The sequence below is a fragment of the Cervus canadensis genome, chromosome X (genome assembly GCF_019320065.1).
Source record: "Cervus canadensis isolate Bull #8, Minnesota chromosome X, ASM1932006v1, whole genome shotgun sequence".
Taxonomy (NCBI): domain Eukaryota; kingdom Metazoa; phylum Chordata; class Mammalia; order Artiodactyla; family Cervidae; genus Cervus; species Cervus canadensis.
Genome location: NC_057419.1, coordinates 6,123,400 through 6,150,804, shown reverse-complemented (window position 1 = coordinate 6,150,804; position 27,405 = coordinate 6,123,400). Strand labels below are relative to the sequence as shown.

At 49.8% G+C, this 27,405-nt stretch overlaps 1 protein-coding gene across 1 annotated transcript in view; it reads left to right on the top strand.

The window, feature by feature from the left end:
* DHRSX (dehydrogenase/reductase X-linked) overlaps positions 1-27,405 on the top strand; it is a 139,424-nt gene that overhangs the window by 41,341 nt on the left and 70,678 nt on the right. The window contains exon 3 of the mRNA XM_043457857.1: positions 2,779-2,847. Within this exon, the coding sequence (XP_043313792.1) occupies positions 2,779-2,847 (69 nt within the window). The remainder of the gene's footprint in view (positions 1-2,778; positions 2,848-27,405) is intronic.

Sequence of the window (27,405 nt, the reverse complement as noted above, 5' to 3'; positions counted from 1 at the left end):
TTAAACACAGCAGTGTGTCCATGTCCATCCCAGACTCCCTGGCTATCCCTTCCCCCATCCTTCCCCCTGGTGACCATGAGGTTATTACAGAGTATTGAGCAGGGTTCCCTGTGCTGTCCAGCAGGTCCTTGCTGGTTCTCCATGTTAAATACAGCAGTGTGTCCATGTCCATCCCAGACTCCCTGACTATCCCTTCCCCCACCCTTCCCCCTGGTGACCATAAGGTTATTACAGAGTATTGAGCAGGGTTCCCTGTGCTGTCCAGCAGGTCCTTGCTGGTTCTCCATGGTAAACACAGCAGTGTGTCCATGTCCATCCCAGACTCCCTGACTGTCCATTCCCCCATCCTTCCCCCTGGTGACCATAAGGTTATTACAGAGTATTGAGCAGAGTTCCCTGTGCTGTCCAGCAGGTCCTTGCTGGTTCTCCATGGTAAATACAGCAGTGTGTCCATGTCCATCCCAGACTCCCTGACTATCCCTTCCCCCATCCTTCGGGCTTCTTTCTCCCTTCCCTGGAGCCTCAGCTACGCCAGCCCTCGATGCCCGCGTGGCCTGACCCTGCCAGGCAGCCTGGCCGCAGATGGCATTTAAATAACATGTCTCACTCACTATGGTTATTTATTTTTTTTCTTTTCCCTTCTATTCCTTCTGATTTTCGCTGCATGCATGTTCGTTTCTTTGCTGTTAAGGTGTCTAATGGTTTATGATGTCTGTCTTCTTCGTGTGTTGTCCCTCTTATCGTTAAAAATATTCATCTTTGTTTCATTTAAAATAAATACAGTTTTTAAAAAATTGCACCCATTTCAGAAACAAGCTCATACACGCCCATGTCCCCCACTCAGCCCTGAGTTCTCTTTCTCGGAGGTGGTGGTCTTTGATGCCTCCAGCATTTAGAGATGGAAGACATGCGTTCTTTCCCCCCGTGCCCCTGGCCCCCGCTTGCAGGAAAAATCTCTGAGCAAACCAGTCATAACCACATAACAATTACTTCTTTCAGGCGCCTGAGTTGCAAATGACTTTTGCAGCTGCATCTTCTTGATGTCTGCTGCTTTGAACTTCTCCAAGGCCGCGGCGGTTTCTAAATCCCTTTTCGTTCACCTCCCCCGAAGATGTCCTTTGCCACTTTTCGCTTCTCCGTCTCCAGCTGGAGCCAGAAGCGTGTCTGTTCTCCCTGGGTTCACCACCCTGATGCTGGGAGAGATTGAGGGCAGGAAGAGAAGCGGGTGACCGAGGATGAGATGGTCGGATGGCATCACCGACCCAAGGGACGAGAATTTGCAGAAACTCCGGGAGAGGGTGAAGGACAGGGAAACCTGGCGTGCGTGCTACGGTCCACGGGGTCACAGAGTCGGACACTCCGAGGACTGAATTACAACAGTCACCGCTTCTGTCTTACGTGTCTGTGGGACTCCTTGCCTTAAACACTTGTTTTGTTTTGCAGAGGGCGTAGCCTGGATTCATTCGGGGCGCTTGTCAGTAACACAGAACACGTAATATAGAGCAAGATGGTAGGGAATACCGCCAGAGACCCCGAAGGAGCCCACGTCTATGTAATCAGCGTGCGGAAACAGCCGAGAGAGGCAGGATATTTTCATGGAGCCCTGAAAACACTTGGACCCTAGAGAAGGGGTCCCCAGCCTCTGAGATCTAACCCCTGACAATCATTGGTAGAGCCGATGGGATAATAACGAGACGGAATACACAAGAAAGGTGCTGAGCTTGAATCAGCCTGAAACCATCCCCTTCTCTTCTCCACAAACCTGCTCCCTGCTGTCAAGATGATGGGGACCCCTGCCCTAGAGGGGGCTTCCCTGTTGCTTAGGCGGTAAAGAATCTGCCTGACAACGCAGGAGACCTCAGTTCAATCCCTGGGTCAGGAAGATCCCCTGGAGGAGGGCATGGCGACCCACTCCAGTATCCTTGCCTGGAGAATCCCACGGACAGAGGAGCCTGGCGGGGCTACAGTCCATGGGGTCACAGAGAGTCGGACACGACTGAGCGACTGACCCTTTCTTTTGTTCTGTTTTGTTTATTTTTCTGTTTGGCCCTGCCGTGGCTTGTGGGGTCTTAGGTTCCCCCCACCAGGGATTGCATCCAGGCAGCGAGCGGGTGGAGTCCTAACCACGGGACTGCACGCGTTCCCTCATGGTGCTTTTGACAGCTCCAGCCTCCCGTGAGTGAGGAGGGGGGAGTTCACTGGACCAATGGGCTTTGAAAGTTCTGTGTCCAGTGGGACATTTCCATCGACACTTTCAGGCCCACACTGTTCTTGGCATCTCCGTGGTGTTCATGCCATAAGCTGACACCTGTGTGTGCAATCACTGAAAAGTAAGATGCCCCAGAATTGCATACATGCGTGCGTGTGTGTGTGTGTGCGCGCGTTCAGTCACTCAGTCGTGTCCGACTCTCTGCGACCCCCTGGACTGTTGCCTGCCCGACTCCCCTCTCCATGGGATTCTCCAGGCAAGGATACTGGAGTGGGTTGCCATTCCCTTCTCCAGGGCATCTTAGCTCCTGCACTGCAGGCAGATTCTTGGAACCACCAGGGAAGCCCCCCCCAGACAAGCACGCTTTAGGCCGATGCAGCCTGAAGAAAGTGTTATCTTCAGCGGATACGCTGAATCAGCCACAGTGGCGCTGAGCTGTTGGCCCAGTCCCAACAGCAGAGACGGAAGCGGACACTTGGCAGGCTTCGGGGTTCACCGGCTCGAGAAAACGTGGTTTCCAGTGGAGCGGTGTGCTTCCTCTGAGTCGCGTGTCTTTCTTTCCCTTCTAGCCGGAAATAGCGACAGCAAAGCCCAGGAGGTCGTGAGGAGGATAAAAGAGGACACGCTCAACGACCAAGGTACCTGACCGGTCTCCCCCAGACAGATGGCGCTTCGGGTTTGCTCTGTGTCCGGGTTCCCGGTGGGGCTGATGGAAGTGGCTTTGGGGAGCGGGGCCGTGTCTCTGCTCTGGAGCTTTTCTTTGAGGGTCTTTGGTCCTCCTTGGCCGGTGCAAAGGTACCCGTGAGGGAGAGTGTTACTGGTGAAATCGGGCCGCGTTTTCATTCCTTGTCTACCCCCAGGGTCCTCCGAGGCCCGTGTCCGCTCAGGAATCTTCGGATGTACCTACCAGCAGGAACATCCGCCTCCTTCCGCTTCTTGTTTGTTGGTTTTTTTTATAAATAGTTTTATTTATCTATTCATGCTTTTTGGCCGCGCTGGGTCTTTGCTGCCGCTCCGGCTTTTTCTGCAGTTGCGGCGGGCGTGGGGTTCCTCTCTCGTTGCGGTGTTCCGGCTTCTCCCTGCGGTGCCTTCTCTTGTTCCCGTGGTGCACGGGCTTAGCTGTCCCCCACGGCCCGTGGGATCGTCCCGCATGAGGGGCTGAATCTGTGCTCCCCGCATCTGAAAAGACCCTGATGCTGGGAGGGATTGGGGGCAGGAGGAGAAGGGGACGACAGAGGATGAGACGGCTGGATGGCATCACCGACTCGATGGACATGAGTTTGAGCAAGCTCTGGGAGTTGGTGATGGACAGGGAGGTCTGGGGTGCTGCAGTCCACGGGGTCACAGAGAGTCGGACACGACTGAGTGACTGCACAATCACAACTTACCAGAAAAAAAGGAAAAAAAAAAAACCCCACGCCACCCCAAAATACCAATAAACCCCCAACACAGCATAAACAAGCAGCAAAATGGAAATCGATATGGAAAGTGAAAGTGAAAGTCACTCAGTCGTGTCCAACTCTTTGCAACCCCGCGGTCTACATGAAATTCTCCAGACCAGAATACTGGAGTGGGTAGTCTCTCCCTTCTCCAGGGGATCTTCCCAACCCAGGGATCGAACCCAGGTCTCCAACATTGCAAATGGATTCTTTTACCAGCTGAGCCACCGTGGAAGCCCAACAATACAGGAGTGGGTAGCCTATCCCTTCTCCAGGGCATCTTCCCAACCCAGGGATCGAACCCAGGTCTCCCACATTGCAGGCGGATTCTCTACCAGCTGAGCCACCGTGGAAGCCCAGCAATACTGGAGTGGGTAGCCTATCCCTTCTCCAGGGGATCTTCCTGACCCAGGAATCGAACTGGGGTCTCCTGCGTTGCAGGCAGATTCTTTACCAACTGAGCTATGAGGGAAGCCTAAATGGATATTGCTCTTTAGTGATTACATGCTAATAAAACCTCTCTTATTTGGACCAAATAGTCATGCTAATTTACCAAAAAAACACACAGAAATACTCTGCACCACCCCACAATACCAATGGAAGAAACCCAACTCCACAAAACAAACAGGAAAATGACTTAACAATGTTCCAATGAACCCAATTGGGAACAGATACTGGTTTTGAGTAATTACATGCGGATAAAAGCTCTCTCATTTGGAGCAAACAGTCGTGCTAATTTACCAACAAGAAAGAAAAAAAAAAAGAGCCACACTTAAAATACCAATAAAACCCCTAGTGCTAGAAAACAAACAGCAAAATGGTTTGCTAGTACTCAGAGGGACTCGGATGGAAATAGCTGAGTGACGTAGTCTTCAGAGGAAGGCGGGGAAGGTCAGCTTGGCTCTTGCACATTTCGCTGGTGACTCACACAAGCCCCGAGGGAACTCCCTGGTCGTGAATCCCAGAAAACGTGCTTCTGTGATTTGCTTTGCTTTGCTTTTTAATATTTATGGTTTGTCCCTGCCGGATCTTAGCTGGGGCAGAGGGACTCTGGGATCCTCGCTGAAGCGTGCGGGAGGTTTCCTTGCAGCGTGTGGGATTCTAGTTCCCTGACCAGGGATGGAACCCAGGCCCCCAGCTTGGGGAGATCGGATTCTTAGCTGCTGAGAACTGCCCTGCACTTTGCTTTTTAAAGGAGGTAGGCGTCCCTTGCTTTGCATCACCGATGTACACCTTTCACCATCAAGAGGCTCTTCCTGGTCAATTGCACACCTTTCCTCATATTCTTTTTTAAAAATGTTTTAGGGTGAAAGTGCATCATGTTCGTTTCAGCGATACAACCCAGCGACTCAGTTACACATATACACGTATTTCTTTTCAGGTTGTTGCCCCATGTTGGTTTCTGAGAGAATACTGAGTAGAATTTCCAGTGCTATGTAGTAGATCCTTGCTGTTTATTCTCTATATAGTGGTGTGTGGGCTGTCCAGGTGGTGCTAATGATAAAGAATCTGCCTGCAATGCCGGAGACGCGGGTTCGATCCCTGGGTCGGGAAGATCCCCTGGAGGAGGGAAATGGCCACCCACTCCAGTATTCTGGCCTTGGAGCGTCCCATGGACAGAGGAGCCCGGCGGGCTACAGTCCAGGGGGTTGCCAGGAGTCGGACGAATGACCAGACAGCAGTGCCAGCAGAGAAGCCCAAAGGCAGCTTCTGGAAGGCAGGAGGAGGAGTCCAGAGGGATTGACTGCAGGTCTCCGAAAAAGGTCTCCAGGAATCCGGTTCCGAGGGGACCGCCTCCGGTTCTCCTCGGCTGTGTGCTTCGACATGGAGCGATTCTTCTGGGTGATGGTTCGCCCGCTGGGTGAAGCTGGCCGGCCAGCCGCAAGGGGTCCGGCAAGGATGCCACGTGCTCAGAGGCAGGCGTGGCCACGCCTCCGTCTTGGAGCTCCCGGGGGAGTGGTCTCCCTGTCTGGGCAATGGGCCGCCCACCCGTGTGTGTCCTGAACCGCCCCCTCCTCGCCTGGAATCCGCCTTCTAGGACTCGCCGGGCTACACTCGGGAGGGCATTCTGCTCTTCCTTTGTTCCAGCCTCACGCTGGCAATCCACTCCTCCGCCCTGTGCCTGCGGATAAGCTCGGGCGTGGGCGGGGCGGGGTGTGGATGGAGCGGCAGGGCGTGGGCTTTTTAGGGCTTTTTAGGACTTGGCCGTCTGCCTGACCCTCGTCCTAGGCGTGGGCGTGTGCCTGCCAGGCTCCTGCCCCGACGTGTCCTCGGAGCGTTCTCATTTCCAGGGCTTGATTGATGTGCCTTTTCAGGCATCCACGTTGGAGACCTTCCGAAGAAGTCCATGTGGCGGCCTGCAATGGCAAGCAATGTCTAAATGATGGCTTCTGCACGTGGGTTTTCCAGGGTGGACTTGTTCTTGGAACCTTCCCTACAGAATGACTTCCCCCATTCAGACCAAATTCCACGATCACCTGCTTGTAAAATGGCACTCGAGATTATGTTAAGATTCCTTCAGGGGTTCTTCATTCGCTCAGTTGTGTCTGACTCTTTGCGACCCCCATGGACTGCAGCACGCCAGGCCTCCCTGTCCATCACCATCTCCCGGAGCTTGCTCAAACTCACGTCCATCAAGTCGGTGATGCCATCCAACCATCTCATCCTCTGTCGTCCCCTTCCCCTCCTGCCTTCACTCTTTCCCAGCATCAGGGTCTTTTCTGATGAGTCAGCTCTTCGCATCAGGTGGCCAAAGGATTGGAGTTTCAGCTTCAGCATCAGTCCTTCCAAAGAATATTCAGGACTGATTTCCTATAGGATGGACTGGTTGGATCTCCTTGCAGACAGAGTCTTCTCCAGCACCATAGTTCAAAACCATCAATTTTTTGGTGCTCAGCCCATTCTGGGTGTGGGCGGGAGGCTGATACATTTGAGTGGATCCTAAGTTCCAGAGAAGGAAATGGCAACCCACTTCAGTATTCTTACCTGGAGAATCCCACGGATTCTGTTGTAGCCTAGTGGGCTACAGTCCATGGGGTCGCCAAGAGCTGAGCTACTAACACTGCTGAATTCAGAGAGACGCCGTTATGGGTTACATGGTGGGTGGGGAGGCGATCCCTTCACAAAATATCATCCGTGGATGAGACAGTAAATGAAATGTGCATACAAGGGAATCAGCCATCATGAGGAAAGGAATTCTGGCAGCTGCTTCTACGTGGGTGAAGCTCGAGGTCATGATGACGAGTGAAATAAGCCAGACACAGAGGACAAATTCTGTTGGATTTCCATTTCTAGGACGCCCCTAGAGGAGCGTGGCAGCTCTCGTGGTAAAAGAGACGTGGGTTTGATCCCTGGGTGGGGAAGATCCCCTGGAGGAGGGCATGGCAACCCACTCCAGGATTCTTGCCTGGAGAATCCCATGGACAGAGGAGCCTGGCGGGCTACAGTCCACGGGGCTGCAAAGACTTGGACATGACTGAGCATGCACACACTGGATACAAGAGTCAGATTTATAGAGACAGAAATAGGAGGGTGCGTTCCAGGGATTGCAGGAGGGCGCAGGGAGTCAGTGTTTCATGGGGACAGAGTCCCACTTGGGAATGATGGAAAATTCTGCAACTGGATATGGGTGTGTGTCTTTTAATACTTATTTGGCTGCTCTGGGTCTTAATTGAGGCTCTTGGGATCTTCACCTGCAGAATGTGGGACCTAGTTTCCTTGACCAGGGATGGAACCCAGGTCCCCTGCATTGGGAGGTCAGAGTCTTAGCCCCTGGACCACAAGGGAAGTGTCCTGTCCTTTGGTTTTCAGAGGAGGTGGGCATCCCTTCCTTTGTGTCAACGTTCTACGCTTTTCAGCATCAAGAGGGTCTTCCCGGCCAATTTCACACCTCTCCTCATATCATTCTTTTTTCTTTTAAATTTTTAAAATTAGAGTATATCTTGTTAGTTTCAGGTATATCGTGCAGCGATCCAGTTACACGTATACATGTTATTTCTTTTCAGATTCTTTTCCCCTGTTGGTTCTTAGAGAATCTGGAGCGTATTTTCTCTGTGCCTACAGTAGGTCATTGTTGTTTGTTTTATATAGAGTAGTGTGATGGATTCCCAGGCAGTGCCGTTGGTAAAGAACTGGCTCGCCAATACAGGAGACGGGGGTTGCATCCCTGGGTCGGGGAGATCCCCTGGAGCAGGAAATGATAAACCCAGTCTGGTGTTCTTGCCTGGGAAATCCTCTGGACAGAGGAGCCTGGCAGGCTGCAGTCCATGGGGTCCCACAGAATCGGACAGGACTGAGTGACCAAGCAAACGTGCATGCCACTATTCTTCCTATTTACCCCCTGGTCCGTGAGCCATCGTCCTGCTGGTCTACCACTTTCTGGCCTGCCCACGCTGTTGCCTTATGTGCCGAAAGCCCTGTGGGTGGAGTCCCCTCTTCCTCCTAGCTCTAGACTTGTGCATGTTTCAGGGAGCGGGGGTGTCTCTCCTCCTTCTCCTGACCTGCTCCCTCTAGACTTCTCGACGTCCACAGCAGACCCTGCAGGAGCCGTCCTGAACTCACATGCCTTCTCCTTCCTCCCGCCCCTTCTCCCCACTCAACGACCTCACACATCCTACTGTGGCTTAGCTATGTCACCTCCTCCATAGTCCTCCACACGGTCCCCGGCGCCTTGTGGATGCATCAGAAGTGCCAGCCGGAAGGACATGGTGGTGGAGAGCATCGTGTCCTTTGCAGGACCAGAATGGATGCCAGCCGCCGTGATACTGTGATGGTGGTGATGGTGGTGATGGTGATGGACGGGAAGGCAGATGAGGTGAAGGTGGATGAGGTCGGTGGTGAACATGAGGATTGTGGCTGTGTTGATAATGATCGAGGTGATGGTGATGATGGTGGTGGTGGTGATGGTGGAGGTGATGTAGACGGTGACAGTGATGATGGTGGGATCGCTGATGATGAGCACAGTGGTGGCGGTGACGATGGAGGTGATGTAGACGGTGACAGTGATGAGGGTGGGATCGCTGATGATGAGCACAGTGGTGGCGGTGATGATGGAGGTGATGTAGACGGTGACAGTGCTGAGGGTGGGATCGTTGATGATGAGCACAGTGGTGGCGGTGACGATGGAGGTGATGTAGACGGTGACCGTGATGAGGGTGGGATCGCTGATGATGAGCACAGTGGTGGCGGTGACGATGGAGGTGATGTAGACCGTGACAGTGATGAGGGTGGGATCGCTGCTGATGAGCACAGTGGTGGCGGTGACGATGGAGGTGATGTAGACGGTGACAGTGATGAGGGTGGGATCGCTGCTGATGAGCACAGTGGTGGCGGTGACGATGGAGGTGATGTAGACGGTGACAGTGCTGAGGGTGGGATCGTTGATGATGAGCACAGTGATGGCGGTGATGATGGAGGTGATGTAGACGGTGACAGTGATGATGGTGGGATCGCTGATGATGAGCACAGTGGTGGCGGTGACGGTGGAGGTGATGTAGACGGTGACCGTGATGACGGTGGGATCGTTGATGATGAGCACAGTGGTGGCGGTGATGGTGGAGGTGATGTGGACGGTGACAGTGATGAGGGTGGGATCACTGATGATGAGCACAGTGATGGCGGTGACGATGGAGGTGATGTAGACGGTGACCGTGATGACGGTGGGATCGCTGATGATGAGCACAGTGATGGCGGTGACGGTGGAGGTGATGTAGACGGTGACAGTGATGAGGGTGGGATCGTTGATGATGAGCACAGTGATGGCGGTGACGGTGGAGGTGATGTAGACCGTGACAGTGATGACGGTGGGATCGTGATGATGAGCACAGTGGTGGCGGTGACGGTGGAGGTGATGTAGACCGTGACAGTGATGAGGGTGGGATCGCTGATGATGAGCACAGTGGTGGCGGTGATGATGGAGGTGATGTAGACGGTGACAGTGATGAGGGTGGGATCGTTGATGATGAGCACTGTGCTGGCGGTGACGATGGAGGTGATGTAGACTGTGACAGTGATGATGGTGGGATTGTTGATGATGAGCACAGTGATGTCGGTGATGGTGGTGATGACAGTGGTACTGGTCATGGTGATGGTGAAGAAGGTGATGATGTTGCTGCTAAGGGTGATGGTGATGGTGGTGGTAATAGGGTGACGATGATAATGATGATGGTGATGGTGGTAATGATGATGGTGGTGATGACGGATGTGCCGATGCTGATGGTGGTTGGAGGGGTGGGGTGATAACAGGATGACAGGGATGGTATGATGGTGATGGTGGTGATGCTGAGAGGGATGGACTAAAGGTGGTACTTACTGATGATGACGCTGGTGATGGTGGTGATGACAGATGACAGTGATGATGATAACGGGGATGATGGTGCTGATGCTGACGGTGATGGTGGTTAGGGTAGTGGGATGATAAGATGATATGATGGTGATGGGGGTGATGCTGACAGGGATGGACTAATGGTGGTACTTACTGATGACGACACTGGTGATGGTGATGGTGGTGATGACAGATGACAGTGATGATGATAACGGGGATGATGGTGAGGGTGATGGTGGTTAGGGTAGTGGGATGATAAGATGACATGATCGTGATGGGGGTGATGCTGAGAGGGATGGACTAATGGTGGTACTTACTGATGATGACGCTGGTGATGGTGATGGTGGTGATGATAGATGACACTGATGATGATAACGGGGATGATGGTGATGATGCTGAGTGTGACGATGCTGAGGGTGATGGTGGTGATGATGGATGTGCCGATGGTGATGGTGGTTGGGGGGGTGGGGTGATAACAGGATGACAGGGATGGTATGATGGTGATGGGGGTGCTGCTGAGAGGGATGGACTAATGGTGGTACTGATGATGACGTTGGTGATGGTAATGGTGGTGTTGGTGGTGACGATGGTGATGTCAGGGATGACAGAATGACAATGATGATGGTGAGGATGATGGGGGTGGAGGTGATGATGCTGTGACGCTGATGGTGATGCTGGTGATGACACATTGATAGTCATGGCGATGATGGTGCTGTTCCCGTTCATGGTGACGGTGGTGATAGTGATAATGATGACATCTTGATGCTGCTGTAAATGGTGATCATCATGGCTCTCTTGTCCACCACAGTTATTATCAGGTAAAATCACATAATTCTGGAGGTGAAGCCCAGAGACTTTAATGGGCTCCCCGGGGATGTCGGGCTAGCTGCTGGTACTATCTCGTTTGTGTCTGTCCTCCACAATTTGCTATTTCCGCTGCGTGACGGGAGAGACTCATTAATTCTGTGGATTCACTGTGTCCTGTGATAGTGACATACTTAATTTAATTGTCAGAGGCAATATCGGCAGGAGCTAATTGGGGCTTTCTGTTTGACCTTGCGCACGGTATTTCCTTAATTTGCGAGCCTTCTCTCCTGAGCTGAAATTTTGCAACTTTTGTTCAACTGCGAGAACTAGCTTTTTCTCTGATACCCCCAGAAATGAATTAATTCATATTCGTCTTCCTTTCGTTGAAACCTTTGTCCCTGGATGAGGAGCTTGCTGCTAAGAAATTAGATCTCCTATCACCTTTGTTGCGTTTCAGCCTTGCTTTTGCATAAAGCATTTATCAGACATATTTCTAGTCAGCCGTGGTAGTTGGATATGCTTTGTGTTGATTAAAATGCACCTTTCAGGACAATATAAAAGAAGAAACTCCTCCGCTACTTCTCAATCTTCTTATTTTAGACCTGCAGTTGTAACCTTACCCCTCTGTCCTTCTTAAGGCTGGAATTTGCAGGATATAAAAAGCTTCTCTTGAAAGCCCTTTCTCGATGAAATCAATTGCACCCCAGATAACATTTTCACGTGGATACATGGGTACTGAGACAGGAAATTTCCTCCCAGGAAATATCAGGCAGAAAAAAAAAATCAATTTCTTATTTAGTCTGTTCCGTAAAGAACAATCTGAAGGTTGCAGAGACAAATTTAGGGAGGAATGGTCGCTCTTCTCTTTTTATTCTTTTCCGACTCCTATTTTGTCCAAATCTGAACGACGTGAGTCCTGATAAGGAAATTACTCCTGTCTGGCATCCCTTCACAGTCATGTGGAAAGTGTTTGACAGGGAAAGAAACCTTGTCCGCATAACTGAGCCACCTTTCTAGTACATGTGGGCGGCTTAGGAGAAAAGCAAGAAAGTGAAGTTGCTCGGTCGTGTCTGACTCTTTGCGACCCCATGGACTGTAGCCCACCAGGCTCCTCCATGCATGGGATTCTCCAGGCAAGAGCACTGGAGTGGGTTGCCATTCCCTTCCCCAGGGGATCCTCCCCACCCAGGGATCGAACCCGGGTCTCCCACATTAAAGGCACACTCTTTACTGACTGAGCCACCAGGGAAACCCATCTTCTTAGGAGGCTCTGTGGCAAAGAATCGCCTGCCAACGCAGGAGACACGGGTTCGATCCCCGGGTCGGGAAGATCCCCTGGAGGAGCAATTATAAACCCACTCCAGTATTCTGGCCTGGAAAATCCCATGCACAGAGGTGCCTGGAGGGCTACCGTCCATGGGGCCGCAAAGCATCGGACACAGCTGAGCGACTTTGCTTGCATGCACCCTACTGCATGCATCTCTTCCGTGATGGTTTGATTCAGGGTTATCGCTGCCGTGGTACAGGCAACGCTAACAACTGACGCATTCTCGGGAGAAATTGTGAGGTCAGCTTTTCAAAGGAGACGTCTTGCCCTCCTGAATTGTCTCCCTTGTCATCGGGGACTCTTCTCTGCTGTCCCCCTGTCCCGGGAGTCTCAGGAAGCCGGTCGCATCCGACAGTGTCCTTCCTAACCCCACCTCCGTGGCTGACCCCAACCCTCTGGCCGGCAGACCCGACACCTGCTTGCGTTCAGCGGCCGTGCTCAGCCAAGCAGAGACCATGGCTGATGGAACTTGATAACAGTTCTCCAGGGCTTAGAGGTTGTGTTTCTGAATGTTTTTTTTTTTTAAACCTCCCAGTGGGTTTGAAGCCCATTCAGAATAAAAGTCATAGTCCTTCCCGCGACCTCCAAGGTCTTACATAACCCGGGCCCTGGTTACCTCTCAGATCTTATCACCGGCACTGCATACACGCTGGCCTCCTTGCTATTCATGAAACAAGCCAGTCTTGCTTCAGTCTTGGGGTTTCGTCCTGACTGCGGGCAGTGGTCTTTACCCTGACATTCACATGCCTGGTCCTTTTACCTCCTTTACGGTGGTTCTGCTCAAGTTCCACCTCTCAGGAAGGCCCTCTCTGACCATTCTGCATAAAATATCTTTCCTCTTCCTTTAGTCTCTCTGCTTCTATCCAGCTTGAGTTTCCAGCCTTTAGGACTTGTCACCACTTGCTATATGTCTGTTTATTTTTTAACATATTCTTTTCCTCTCCCACTACATTGTAAGCACCATGAAAACAGGGACTTTTCAAATTTATTTCTTAAGTCCGATATCTTAGACAATGCTGTTCATACTATCAGTTCAGTCGCTCAGCCGTGTCTGACTCTCTGCAACCCCATGGACCGCAGCACGCCAGGCCTCCCTGTCCATCACCAACTCCCAGAGTTTACTCAAACTCTTGTCCATTGAGTCGGTGATGCCATCCAACCATCTCATCCTCTGTCGTCCCCTTCTCCTCGTGCCCTCAATCTTTCCCAGCATCAGAGTCTTTTCAAATGAGTCACCTCTTTGCAGCAGGTGGCCAAAGTATTCAGCCTCAGTCCTTCCAATGAACACGCAGGACTGATCTCCTTTAGGATGGACTGGTTGGATCTCCTTGCAGTCCAAGGGACTCTCCAGAGTCTTCTCCAACACCACAGTCCAAAAGCATCAATTCTTTGGTGCTCAGCTTTCTTCACAATCCAACTCTCACATCCATACATGACTATTGGAAAAACCATAGCCTTGACGAGATGGACCTTTGTTGGCAAAGTAATGTCTCTGCTTTTTAATATGCTGTCTAGGTGGGTCATAGCTTTCCTTCCAAGGAGCAAGCGTCTTTTAATTTCATGCTTGCACTCACCGTCTACAGTGATTTTGGAGCCCCTCAAAATGAAGTCAGCCACTGTTTCCACTGTTTCTCCATCTATTTGCCATGAAGTGATGGGACCGGATGCCATGATCTTCGTTTTCTGAATGTTGCACTTTAAGCCAACTTTCTCACTCTCAATACTATGTTAATGAAGAGACCTACATTAAGGAAACTCAAGTTTCTTTTTTTTTCCCAGAGAGACATCAAAGGGAAACTGTTTACCACAGACTGGGACTTGAACCCACGTGGCTGGGACTCAAACCCAGCCCGAACCCGCGGTTACCTGCTTTCAGGAGCTAATGCAGCTCAGGTTCTTGATGTCTCATCACAGAAAGGATTCAGGGAGAGACAAAGTGATGGGTAGGAAGTGGATTTATTCAGATTCAGAGAGACGTGCACTGCGCAGAGTATGGACCATTGCCGAGGGCAAGTGCAGCGATGTATGTGTATATTTTTTATTGTATATTTGTTTTACTCTCTCCCATGCTGGGTCTTGACTGTTGCATGGGCTGCTCCTGAGCTGTCGGTGAGCAGGGCTCCTCTCTCGCTGTGGCCCATGGCCTTCTCCCTGCCGTGTTGAGGGCGTCAGTGCGTGTGGCTCCCGGGCTGCAGAGCGCAGACTCACTTGTTGCAGCACACGGCCTCAGCTGCCCTGCTTCCCATGGGATCTTCCCGGATCGGGCGTTGAACCCGCGTCTCCTGCATTGGCAGCTGGATTCGTAACCGCTGAGACACCGGGGAAGCCCCTTGAAGGTTTTAATTCGGCCCGCTGAGCCACGGAGGGCCCACGGGCAATGTCTTCCTCCATCCTCTGGGCCACGTTTCGCCTTTGAAGGCGATGGTGCTGTGGCCATACAGAAACCTGGTTATGTATGTAACATGGAGAACCGCCAAGGACAGGGAACTCTGCTCAATACTCTGTAATAACCTCATGGTCACCAGGGGGAAGGGTGAGGGAAGGGATAGTCAGGGAGTCTGGGATGGACATGGACACACTGCTGTGTTTAACATGGAGAACCAGCAAGGACCTGCTGGACAGCACAGGGAACTCTGCTCAATGTCACGTGGCAGCCTGGATGGGAGGGGAGTTTGGGGAGCATGGATACGTGTATACGGATGGCTGAGTCCCCCTGCTGTCCGCCTGAAACCATCACAGCATTGCTGATCAGCCATTCGGTGCGGTTCAGTTCAGTCGCTGAGTCGTGTCTGACTCTTTGCGACCCCCGTGGACTGCAGCACGCCAGGCTTCCCGGCCCAGGCTGGACGCCAGTAGAAAGTAAAACGCTGACAATAAGAAGAAGACTGGCTCGTTCACGGAGCTGGTCAAGTGTCATCCGCCTGCCACCAGCTCCAGGTTCACCGCAGTCAGGCTCCTAACCGAGTCGTGCACCCGTCGGGCGGGGACTTGACAGAAGCCCTGTCACCCTGCATGCCTGGGCTGCCCCCCTCCGGCTGTGGGGACCTGCAGAACTGGGGTTTGTCCTGGGTGAAGCAGAGATGCTCTGGGAGTCAGCCCTCACACCTACAGAACGGGTAGTGCCATGGGGGGGAAGACACTCATGAGGCTTTTGCTTTCATCGATTACTCCCCTCATCCTTGACATCCATTCTTTGCCTGCTATTCCTGTGGCTTCTATTTTATTTATTTAAAACATGTGTTTATTGGAGGATAATTGCTTGGTTCCTGACCTACAGCAAAGTGAATCAGCAATAGTTAAGTTCAGTCGCTCAGTCGTGTCCGACTCTCTGCGACCCCATGGACTGCAGCACGCCAGGCCTCCCTGTCCATCACCAGCTCCCGGAGGTTGCTCAAACTCACGTCCATCGAATCGGTGATGCCATCCAACCATCTCATCCTCTGTTGCCCCCTTCTCCTCCTGCCCTCAATCTTTCCCAGCATCAGGATCTTTTCCAAAGTGTCAGCTGTCTGCATCAGGTGGCCAAAGGATTGCACCTTCCCAAATTCCGTATGCCGTTGATTCTGGGCAGTGATATAAACTTGATGGACACACAGCCCATGTCTCTCACCAGCTACCCGGGGCAACACGGCGCCTCCGCCTCCACCAGTGACGAAGAACTGTTTTTTTTTCAGATTTAGAGATAATTCTCTCCCTCCCTCCCCCTCCTTCTGCCTCGGGCAGTGAACTGGCATATTCCGATGGTATTTTTGTACGATAACAGACTTAATTTTCATTACGGTTGAAACCATTTTCGTTTTAGAGTGTTATCAGGGAGAAAATTGAAAATTCAATGTGATGAAAGTGTGTGCGTGTGTGTCTGTGAGTCTCTATGTGTATATGTCTATATATTTCTCTTTTTACTTGTATCTATCTATAGATAATAGTATCTATTCAAGGTAAATAGGTATCTATTAAGTATAAATGGGTATTTACATTGTATCTATACATGGTATAAGTAGATATCTATTTGTAAATGGATACAGTCATGCTTCTGTTAATTTTTTTATTCTAACATGTTTTTTGAACATTTTAATTTTATATTACAGTATAGCTGATTCCCTGGTGGCTCAGCTGGTAAAGAATCTGCCAGCAATGTGGGAGATCTGGGTTTGATCCCTGGGTTGGGAAGATTCCCCTGGAGAAGGGAAAGGCTACCCACTCCCGTACTCTGGCCTGGAGAATTCCATGGGCTGGATAGTCCATGGTATTGCAAACAGTTGGACATGACTGAGTGACTTTCACTTTCATAGCTGATCTACAATGTTGTGTTATTTCCAGGTATATAGCAAGAGTGATTCAGTTATACGTATGTATCTACTCTTTTTTCAAATTCTTTCCCCATTTAGGGTATTACAGAATTTTTTTTTTCAGTGTTAATTCTATTCCAGATTATTGAGTAGAGTTACCCATGCTACACAGTAGGTCTTTGTGGATTATCTGTTTTATATATTGTAGTTTCTCTATTTTAACCCAACCTCCTAATTTATCCCTTCGCATTTTCCACTTTCATAACCTTAAGTTTGTTTTCTAAGTCTGTGACTATGTTTCTTTCTTTCTTTTTATAAATAAGTTCATTTCCGTACTATTTTAAGAACCCACATTTAAGTACTATTATATGACATTTGTCTTTCTCTGACTTACTTCACTCGATGTGGTAATATCCAGGTCCATCTACATTGCTGCGGATGGCGTTCTGTGGTTCTTTTTTTTATGGCTGAGTAATATTCCCTTGTACAAATGTGCCATGTCTTCCTTATCCATTCATCTGGGGATGGACCCTTGGGTGGCTTTCTTTTGAGTCCTTTGGGTGATCTTAGCTTTGCCCGGTTTGTACAGAGACGCTGAAGAAAGAAAACGGTGGTTTGGATGAGCTTTCTTGCACAGACATTGAGGCTGAGGTGGTTAAGACAGAGACTGACTTGTTGATTATGGGTCTGTAGTTGCTCAGTCACGTCTGACAGTCTTTCAACCCCGTGGACTGTAGCCCACCAGGCTCCTCTGTCCATGGGATTCTCCCGGCCAGAGTACTGGAGTGGGTTGCCATTTCCTCCTCCAGGGAATCTTCCCGACCCAGGGATTCGAACTGGCATTCCCTGCATTGGCAGGCGGGTTCTTCACCACTGAGCCCCCGGGAAAGGTGAGCGGGGAGTACCCTAACCTGCAGCCCATCTTGGTGCCTGGGTGATCAGTGGTTTGGAAAGCTGGGTTTTTCCCCTGGACACAGAATTCCACCTCCATCCATCCCGTGTCCTGCCAGCTGCATGGCCTCTGTGTATCTTGACGATTTTTTCGGAAAAAAACAAGATGCGTCATCCCATCTGTCCAAATTCCCCTCTAGCGTCTCACTTACCCCAGTAGATTACAGTTGCCTCCGCACGAAACCTGGAAAGGTGACTTCAGGGCGAACGTGCTGGGAGGTCTGATCACTCATGCCTGCCAGAGTTCTCTCTGTGGGTTCGCTGTGAGATCCGCATTCTCTCCTGTTTTAGCTGATTTTATTGCATCTCATCTTCTTTCTTTTCTTTAAGGGAAGGATTGTCGGTTTACAATGTTGTCTTAGTTTCGGGTGAGCAGCAGAGGGACTCGGTTATATGTATGCATGCGTTCTTTTCCAGATTCTTTTACATTGCAGGTTATTTCAGGATATTGAATATACTTCCTTGTGCTCTACAGGGGGACCTTGCTGGTTATCTGTTTCATATATTTGTTGTGGCTGTTAAGTCGCTCGGTTGTATCTGACTCTTTGCAACCGTATGGACTGCAGCACCCCAGACTTCCCCATCCTTCACTACCTCCCGGAGCTTGCTCAAACTCATGGCCACTGAGTCGGTGATGCCATCCAGCCATCCCATCCTCTGTCGTTGCCTTCTCCTCCTGCCCTCAATCTTTCCCAGCGTCAGGGTCTTTTCCAGTGAGTCAGCTCTTCACATCTGGTGGCCAGAGTACTGGAGTTTCAGCATCAGTCCTTCCAATGAACACCCAGGACTGATTTCCTTTAGGATGGACTGGCTGGATCTCCTTGCAGTCCAAGGGACTCTCTCGAGTCTTCTGCAACACCACAGCTCAAAAGCATCAATTCTTCAGTGCTTAGCCTTCTTGATGGTCCATGGCTACTGGAAAAATCATAGCTTTGATTGTATAGACCTTTGTTGAAAGATTTATGTCTCTGCTTTTTAATATGCTGTCTCCGTTTGTCATAACTTTCCTTCCAAGGAGCAAGCATCCTTTAATTTCATGGCTGCAGTCACCATCTGCAGTGATTTTGGAGCCCAGAAAAATAAAAGTCTGTCACTGTTTCCATTCTTTCCCCATCTATTTGCCATGCAGTGATGGGACCGGATGCCGTGATCTTTCTTTTTTGAATGTCAGATTTTAAACTGGCTTTTTCAGTCTCCTCTTTCACCTTCATCAAGAGGCTCTTTAGTTCCTCTTTGCTTTCTGCCATTAGAGTCCTATCTAGAAAGGCACTAAATCCCTTCATGGTGATGTCAGCTGCTCCGTTACCTTTTGTAAGGTTTCATGAATGCCTCCTTCACCAAAATCTTACATCCTCTCCTGGCCCCCCCGCCTCTCTGGAGCAGTCTCTCAGAGCTATCTGAGGTGCTGTCTCCTGGGCTACAGTCCTTGTTTCACCCCCAAATAAAACTTAACCCCCAACCCTCACATTGTGCGTTTTTTCTTAGTCGAGATAATAATAATTGAAACAACACCCATGAGAAGCCTCACGTGCTTGAGTCGTCCCGAAACCATCTCTCTTATTCCTGGTCCATGGAAAAACTGTCATCTAGGAAACGAGGAAGGTTGGGGGCCGCTGGATTCGAAGGGACGTCCGCCTGTAGTTTCAAAACCCAGAGAAAAGACAGACTTTTCGGTCGCGCGTGCCAGCCTGTCTTGCTTGGATGGGAGCACGCTGTCCTTTCTCAGTTCATCACCCTCATAATTGGTCTAATTGCTCTTATTCTGCAAATATTCCTCCGGATTCGTTAGCTCTGCAATGCCGGTTCCTCTGAAGTTGATTTAAGGAAGTGCGTGGAGGAGGGAGGGCTTCCCAGGTGGCTCAGTCGTGAAGAATCCGCTTGCCAATGCTGGAGAGCCAGGAGACGCAGGTTCGATCCCCGGGTCGGGAAGATCCCCTGGAGGAGGGCATGGCAACCCACTCCAGTATCCTTGCCTGGGGCATCCCATGGACAGAGGAGCCTGGCGGGCTACAGCCCGTGGGGTCGCAGAGTTTCGGACGTGAGTTAGCGACTGAGCACACACGCAGGGTGGAGATGGCCGACATCCTTTTTATTCGGCCCAAGAGGGACTGCTTTGATTTATTTGATTTATTCAGCCCAAGACGGCTTTCCCCTCTTGCAAGATTCTGCGTTGTATTTTTCTGCTCACCGATGGGGGTGGTATCAGAGGATGCCTTTGACAGCCAAACGGGGAAGGTCAAAGATTGTTATAAGAAATAGCACAGGCCAGCCGACTACCCCGCTCCACCGCCCTCTGCCTTCCCCCAGCAGCAGTTCCTGTGTTGCTCACTTTATGCTTGGAAATAAATTCTTGCGCCAGGAGAAGTTGTTCTCCGAAGTGTGGTTTCAGATAGCCCTGCGTCATCCCATTGGTCTCTTTATGATGGTTTTTCAAGGAGGTCGGCACCATTCCAGGGTCATTCTGGCAGGCTCAGGTTTTTGTTTTTTTCCCCCTTTGTAAATGTTTGATGCTTTCAAGCTGTAGTGCTGGAGAAGACTCTTGAGAGTCCTTTCAAGTGCAAGGAGGTCCAACCAGTCCATCCTAAAGGAAATCAGTCCTGAGTGTTCATTGGAAGGACTGATGCTGAAGCTGAAACTCCAGTACTTTGGCCACCTGATGGGAAGAGCTGACTCCTTGGAAAAGCCCCTGAGGCTGGGAAGATTGAGGGCAGGAGGAGAAGGGGACGACAGAGGATGAGATGGTTGGATGGCACTCGATGGTCATGAGGCTGAGCAAGCTCCAGGAGTTGGTGATGGACAGGGAGGCCTGGCGTGCTGCAGTCCATGGGGTGGGTAGAAAAGAGTCAGTTTATGTGACAAAGTTAAGACTGATAAGATACAGTTAAAGAAATGCAGCTAGGTAAAGCAATGGAATTGTAGTGACCCTACGTTAATGGGATTAAATTGATGACGTGACAACTCACCTCAAGTAATCAGAATCGTTACAGTGACTAGAGACTGCAAGACCTTTGCTGAGTAACTGAATAGTGAATGTGAACATCTGAAACAGGTCTGAATGATTGCTTGAAATTTTTGAAATAAGCTCTGCCTAGTTACTGAAATTTCTCCCATTTCTAAATCTGCCAAAAAGAAAAATTAACGTCAGCAACTTCCATTTATTAAGTCTTTACAAGGTGTCAGGTACCGTTCTCATAGCTTTCCGTGTATTAATTTGTTTTTTAAAATGATTAATTTTGTATCAGGGTAGCATTGATCACCAGTGTGGTGATAGCTTCAGGTGTCCGGCAGAGTGACTCAGTGATGCAGATACACGGATCGGTTCTTTTTCAAATTCTTTTCCCGTTTTGCTTATTACAGAGTGTTGAGCAGAGTTCCCCGTGCTTTCCAGCAGGTCCTTGCTGGTTCTCCATGGTAAACACAGCAGTGTGTCCATGTCCATCCCAAGCTCCCTGACTATCCCTTCCCCCATCCTTCCCCCGGGTGACCATAAGGTTATTACAGAGTATTGAGCACAGTTCCCTGTGCTGTCCAGCAGGTCCTTGCTGGTTCTCCATGGTAAACACAGCCGTGTGTCCATGTCCATCCCAGACTCCCTGACTATCCCTTCCCCCGTCCTTCCCCCTGGTGACCATAAGGTTATTACAGAGTATTGAGCACAGTTCCCTGTGCTGTCCAGCAGGTCCTTGCTGGTTCTCCATGGTAAACACAGCAGTGTGTCCATGTCCATCCCAGACTCCCTGACTATCCCTTCCCCCATCCTTCCCCCTGGGAACCATGAGGTTATTACAGAGTATTGAGCAGAGTTCCCTGTGCTGTCCAGCAGGTCCTTGCTGGTTCTCCATGGTGTTTTGTTTTGTTTTTTTTTTTTCGATCTGGCTGCAAGGCATGTGGGATCTTAGTTCCCCAACCAAGGGTCGCACCCCCATCACCTGCATTGGGAACATGGAGTCTTAACCAGTAGGCGACCAGGGCAGTCCCTTCTGATGTGTTTTCTATACAGTGTTAGTAGTGTTTATATTGCTTCTTTTGTGGCATCTTAAAAAAGTGATATACATAACCTTGTATACAAAACAGAAACACACTCACAGACATAGGAAACAAACCTCTGGTTAGCAGGGGGGAAAGGGGCGGGGAGGGGTGGGTACGTTGGAAGTTTGAGGCTGATATATGAGAGATGTTTTTCTATTAAGCTATAGTTAGTTTCACACTGTTGTTAGTTTTAGCTGTCCAGTGAAGTGACTCATTTATACATTTGTATAGACACATTCTTTTCCATTACAGGTTATTAAAGATAAAGTGAAAGTGTCAGTCGTGACTCTTTGCAACTGCATGGACTGTAGCCTGCCAGGCTCCTCTGTCCCTGGGATTCTCCAGGCAAGGATACTGGAGTGGGTTGCCATGCCCTCCTCCAGGGCATCTTCCTGACCCAGGGATCCAACCCGGGTCTCCTGGCATTGCAGGCAGATTCTTTTATCAACTGAGCCAGCAGAGAAGAACCAGGGTGGACATTAGACAGCTCTCATCGGCAATTGCGGGGTGCAAGCCTTTCTCCACGGCCACCGTCTTTATAGTCTACGCAGCATCTGGTTTAGATGACAGACACCAGCCTCACAGGTGATGCTGGGCTGGAGTCCTTCCTTCTGACAATTCTCTTTTGTGCCTTGGTCAGTGTTAAGACCACACACACTCACACACACACACACACACACACACATGCTGACAATTCCCTTTTGTGCTTTGGTTAATGTTAAAACCACGCACACACACGCACACACACATACACAACATTCTTCCTTCTGCCAGTTCCCTTTTGTGCTTTGGTTCATGTCAAGAGCAGACACACACACACACACAGAACTACATTCTTCCTTCTGACAATTCCCTTTTGTGCTTTGGTTCATGTCATGAGCAGAGGAACACACACACAGATGCACACACTCTACAACTTATAAAGCCTCCAACTGGTTAATGTCAACACACACACACACACACACACACACACACACACACTCCAGCTGACAAAGCCGCCCATACACACTACCCTCAGCCCTGCAGCCCCACAGAATCTCGGCGTTCGCGTGAGTCACCTAATTCCGTCTCTCCACCTCGTTTACGGGCACCTGCGTAGAAGGGGCCAGGACTCTTTCTTCTATAAGAAAATAAACGAGATCCTGGGAAAATTGCCCTCTTTATTTCTGTTTTGGTGAAAACACTATGACAACAATGGCAGCCCCGGGCACCTTAGTAAAAGGAAAAAATAACAAAACTGCAGCGAGGCCAATTCTATGTCCGGGGAACCCTGTGGCTTCTTTGAAAAGCCGCGGAGGCGTGCGCTTCCCGGACCAAGATGAAGTATCAAACCGAAAATCAAACACAGACAAAGATCGCACAATGGCCAAGGCCGGTCCCTGCGGGGGGTGGGGGTGGCGGAAAAGCAAGGAGGGACATACCTGGGGTTTTCCAGACAAATAGAAATAGATGGAGAGAAGCAGGACGCGATGATGGGAAATGGCAGGCTCTCTGCGGGAGAAATAGCCTTCATTTATTTTATTTTTTTTTTCCCTCCCCTCATGCAGTCTCTCAAACTGGAAGCACAGAAATGCATTTTAGAAATATAACGTGCCCAGACCACATGGGCTTCCTTGGCGACTCAGATGGTAAACAATCCGCCTGCAATGTAGGAAACCCAGGTTCGATCCCCGGGTCGTGAAGACCCCCTGGAGGAGGGCATGGCAACCCACTCCAATATTCCTGCCTGGAGAATCCCATGGATGGAGGAGCCTCATGGGCTACAGTCCCGGGGGTCACCAATGACTGACACTTTCATTTTAATAACCTAAGATGGAAAAGAATCTGGAAAAGAATATGTATATATATGTACCACATATATATGTGTGTATATATATATCACTTTGCTGAACACCTAAAGCTAGCAACATTGCTAAATCAGCTATAGGTTGATAGAAAAAAAATCTCTTGTATGTCAACCTCAGACTTCCAATGTGTCCACCCCCCCAGCCCCTGTCCCCTTTGGGAACCATACGCTGAGGACGGTAACGATCAGCGGACGCTGGAAAGCGCCTGTTGAAATAGGAGAGCCATGCGGCTCTCGTCCTAGGGACGGCAGGGCGCGGCCGTGCGGCAGAAGCTTCGCGAGCAAGGGCGGTGTTGGCGTTGGCATGTGAGAGGCGCCCACGTCTCCCCTTGTGAGCAGCCGGTTCCAAGATGGGTTGTTCTGCCTTCTGATGCCAAGTCAGCCGTCCAGCGGCCTGGGGGGTTGTTGGGGAGGGCAGGACAGGAGCTGGACGAACGGCCAGACAGTCCAGGCTGCAGGCGTTTTGTCGGGCTAGGTCCGTGTGTGTGCACACGCTTCAGCTCATCCTTTGGGAGCCTGAGCCCAGGGAGGGGAGGGTCTGCGTGTGGGGGGCCTTGTTCTTGGGAAACCAGGGGGCTTCCTTGGTGGCTCAGATGGTCAAGAATCTGCCTGCAATGCAGGAGACCCGGGTTCCATCCCTGTGGTTGGGAAGATCCCCTGGATGGGGGCATGACAACCCCCTCCTGTGTCCTTGCCTGGAGAATCCCATGGACGGAGGAGCCTGGCGGGCTGCAGTCCTCGGGGTCTCAAAGCGATGGACACGACTCAGCAACTCAGCCCCGGCAGTCTGAATCTTGACTGAGGGATGCAGGGAGTGAGTGACGGAGGGATAGAGGTTCTTTGGAGCACAGCGGTTTCTGGAACACAGAAAGGGCTGGGTATTTGCTTTTAGTTTTCCAGGAGCACAGAGTCTTATGGATTGAAGGTGTGTGTGTCACCAACATTTGTACCTGGAAACTGTGACACCTAAATCGGTGTTAGGAGGAAGGACCTTGGTGGGCGGTGGTGGTGATGAGGGTTAGACGAGATAATGAAGGTAGGGTCCCTAGAGCTGATGGCGAGCTGCTTCTTCTGAGGCTCTAGGGTCCCCTAGAATGGGACAGGCGAACGACAGGGAGGCCTGGCGTGCTGCAGTCCACGGGGCCGCAGAGAGTCGGACACGGCTGAGCGACTGAACCACAGCAAATGCTTCTGTGAATTTACAGGCAGAGCTTGATTTATTGCTTTTCTTTTTTTAAAGTAAATTGAAGTTTCATAAAAATAAACTTTTTGTTCAAATGGCTTAATAAAAACTGAAAGTGGGAATCTTTATAAAAGTGAAATGAAACCATAGTAAAATGAAATTCTTGGAAAGGGCAGTTCTTTTCCTCATTTCTTGTTTTTTTTTCCTCTTTCTTTGCCTCTTCTGTATAGTCTTTTAGCTCAAACCCACCACCCTCTGCTTGCAATTCTCACAGAGGCAACATTCAGCCTCAGACAGGATTCATTTTTCTGGTTCTAAACAAGTTTAACCACCGTCCCTTCAGCTAGAACGCTGGAGAATTTAGGAACTGCTGACTCAGATTCTGATAAACTCGTTGGAAAGTGAAATATTTCCCACTCAGGAGGTTGGTGGAGTCTCTGGAAGGGGATGGTGGATTTTGCCTCAACAGAAGGCAGTTGGACCCAGTGAAAAGCGGAAAGCTTTCACGGGATTTTACTTTACACAGAGGCAACATGCATGTCAAATTATTCTTCTTTTGAAAAATTTCTTTTATGAAAGTAGAGTTCATTGGCAGTGTTGTGTTAACTTCTGCAGTACACCAACGTGATTCAATTATTGATATTTATATTATTTTTGTATTCTTTTCCATAATGGTGTATCACAGGATATTGAATAGAGTTCCCCGTGCAAACCAGGATGACCTTGTTTATCCGTCCTATATATACTGGTTTCATTTTCATTTCATGAATAACTTAAAAAAAAAAAAGGGACTCTGGAGCAAAATACCCTAACATTGATTGCCTCAAAGTCCCAGTCCTACACTTCTCCCACTTGGCAGCTAGCAGTCCGCTCTCTATGTCTGAGGATCAGTTTCTCTTTTTGTAGATTAATTCGTATGTGTCATGTTTTAGCTTCCACATATAAGTGATATATTTGTCTTTCCCTGTCTGACTTCTCAAGTGATCCTTAAAGAGGGAAGGCAGACCTTGGTAATGACACTATGGGTCTGGTTTCCAGACCTCCACAATGAAGGAGATATCGCAATGAATTGTTGTTGTTTAGGCACTTGGTCATGTCCAACTCTTGGCAACCCCATGGACTGCAGCATGCCAGGCCTCCCCGTCCTTCACTATGAAGGGAATCACACAAATGTTTTGGTGTCCCAGTGCATGTAAGGGTTATGATTACAGGAGACTGTGGTCTATTAAGTATATGATGAAGGCTTCCTGGTGGATCGGTGGTAAAGAATCTGCCTGCAATAGAGGAGACCTGGGTTCGTTCCCTGAGTCCAGAAGATCCCCTGGAGAAGGGTATGGCAACCCACTCCTGTATTCTTGCCTAGAGAATCCCACGGGCAGAGAAGCCTGCCGGGCTACAGTCCACAGGGTTGCAAAGAGGCGGGCATGATGGAAGCAACTCAGCATGCAGGCAGGCAAGTGTATCATGCCATCATATCGCAACAACCAACATTCATTCATTCATTAAAAATACTTTGCGGCTGAAAAATGGCTCACCGTCTTTGAGCCTTCAGCGACTCATAGTCATGACATCAAGGGTCACAGACACCGTCACAAATAGAATCATAATGAAAAAGTTTCAGATATTTCCAGCATGACCAAAATGCGACCCCGAGACAGGAAGTGAGCAAACGCTGTTGAAAACACAACGTGGATAGACATCTTGCTCGATGCAGAGTTGCCCCAAGCCTCCCGTTTGTTTTTTTTTTTCTTTTTTAAATGCGGCATCTTCGAAGCCCAATAAAACGAGCTCTGCCTGTAAATTCCCTTCAAGCATTTGATCCGCACAAATTAGCCCGTTCATTTTGTAGCAACGATTTGAATTTCAATGTGCCTTTAAAATAATTCTATTATAAAATATTTCAGGCATACAAAAGATGGGGTCGCCAAGAGTCAGAGGCGGATGAAGCAGTTGAGCACACACGCATACAAAAGATACAGAGAACCATATAAAGAAAGGCTGTGTGCCTGACATGCGGTTTTATCAAATATCCACATTTTGCCAAATAAATTTCAGGTCCTTTGTGTGTGGTGTGTGTGAGAAGAAATGACACATTTCAGAAAGCATTCTGCTACTGTATATATCTCTCTTGGTGATTCTGTTATTACACGAAAAAAACCAAAACAAAACAAAAACCCTGCTAGGAAATCAACCCTGAATATTCACTGGAAGGATTGATGCTTAAGCTGGAATTCCAATACTTTGGCCACCTAGTGCGAAGAGCTGACTCACTGGAAAAGACCCTGGTGCTGGGAAAGATTGAAGCCTGGAGGAGAAGGGGACGACAGAGGATGGGATGGTTGGATGGCATCACCAACTCAATGGACATGAGTTTGTGTAAACTCTGGGAGTTGGTGATGGACAGGGAGGCCTGGCGTGCTGCAGTCCTTGGGGTCGTAAAGAGTTGGACACGACTCAGCAACTGAACCACAAGTTACCTTAGGTTGATAAGAGAAATTTCAAATGCGGTTTTGCATGGCTTAAGAGCTTTTCATTTTCCATTCATTGACAGTCTAGAAGAGAAAGATGTCCCTTTCCTGTTCTTACTTTCAATTTCCCCGATGGTGCTTCCATTTAAAACTCATTACCTAAGGAGATAGCCTCTCTCTGCTGACGGAAGCTGTGCTATGAAAACTGGGCTCCTGGTGTCAGCGGTTTCTGGGTGTCTCTAGGGCGAGTCCTGTCATCCACCCCGGGTCACCTTTATGCAGAGTGTGGGCACAGCCTGGGAGTTTTTGAAACCGGCCCCATTCGAACCAGAGGTGTGGTCACGAGCCTCTTCAGCAAACCTCCGATCTCAGCTCTTCTGGGCACTGAGTTTTACTCCGAGTCCCTCTGTACTTTGCCATGTGGTACAAAAGATAAGAAGGGCTTCTCTCATTTGCTCAGACGGTAAAGAATCTGCATGCAATGCAGGAGTGAGTGAGTGTTCTGTTAGGCGCATCCGACTCTTTGCAACCCGTG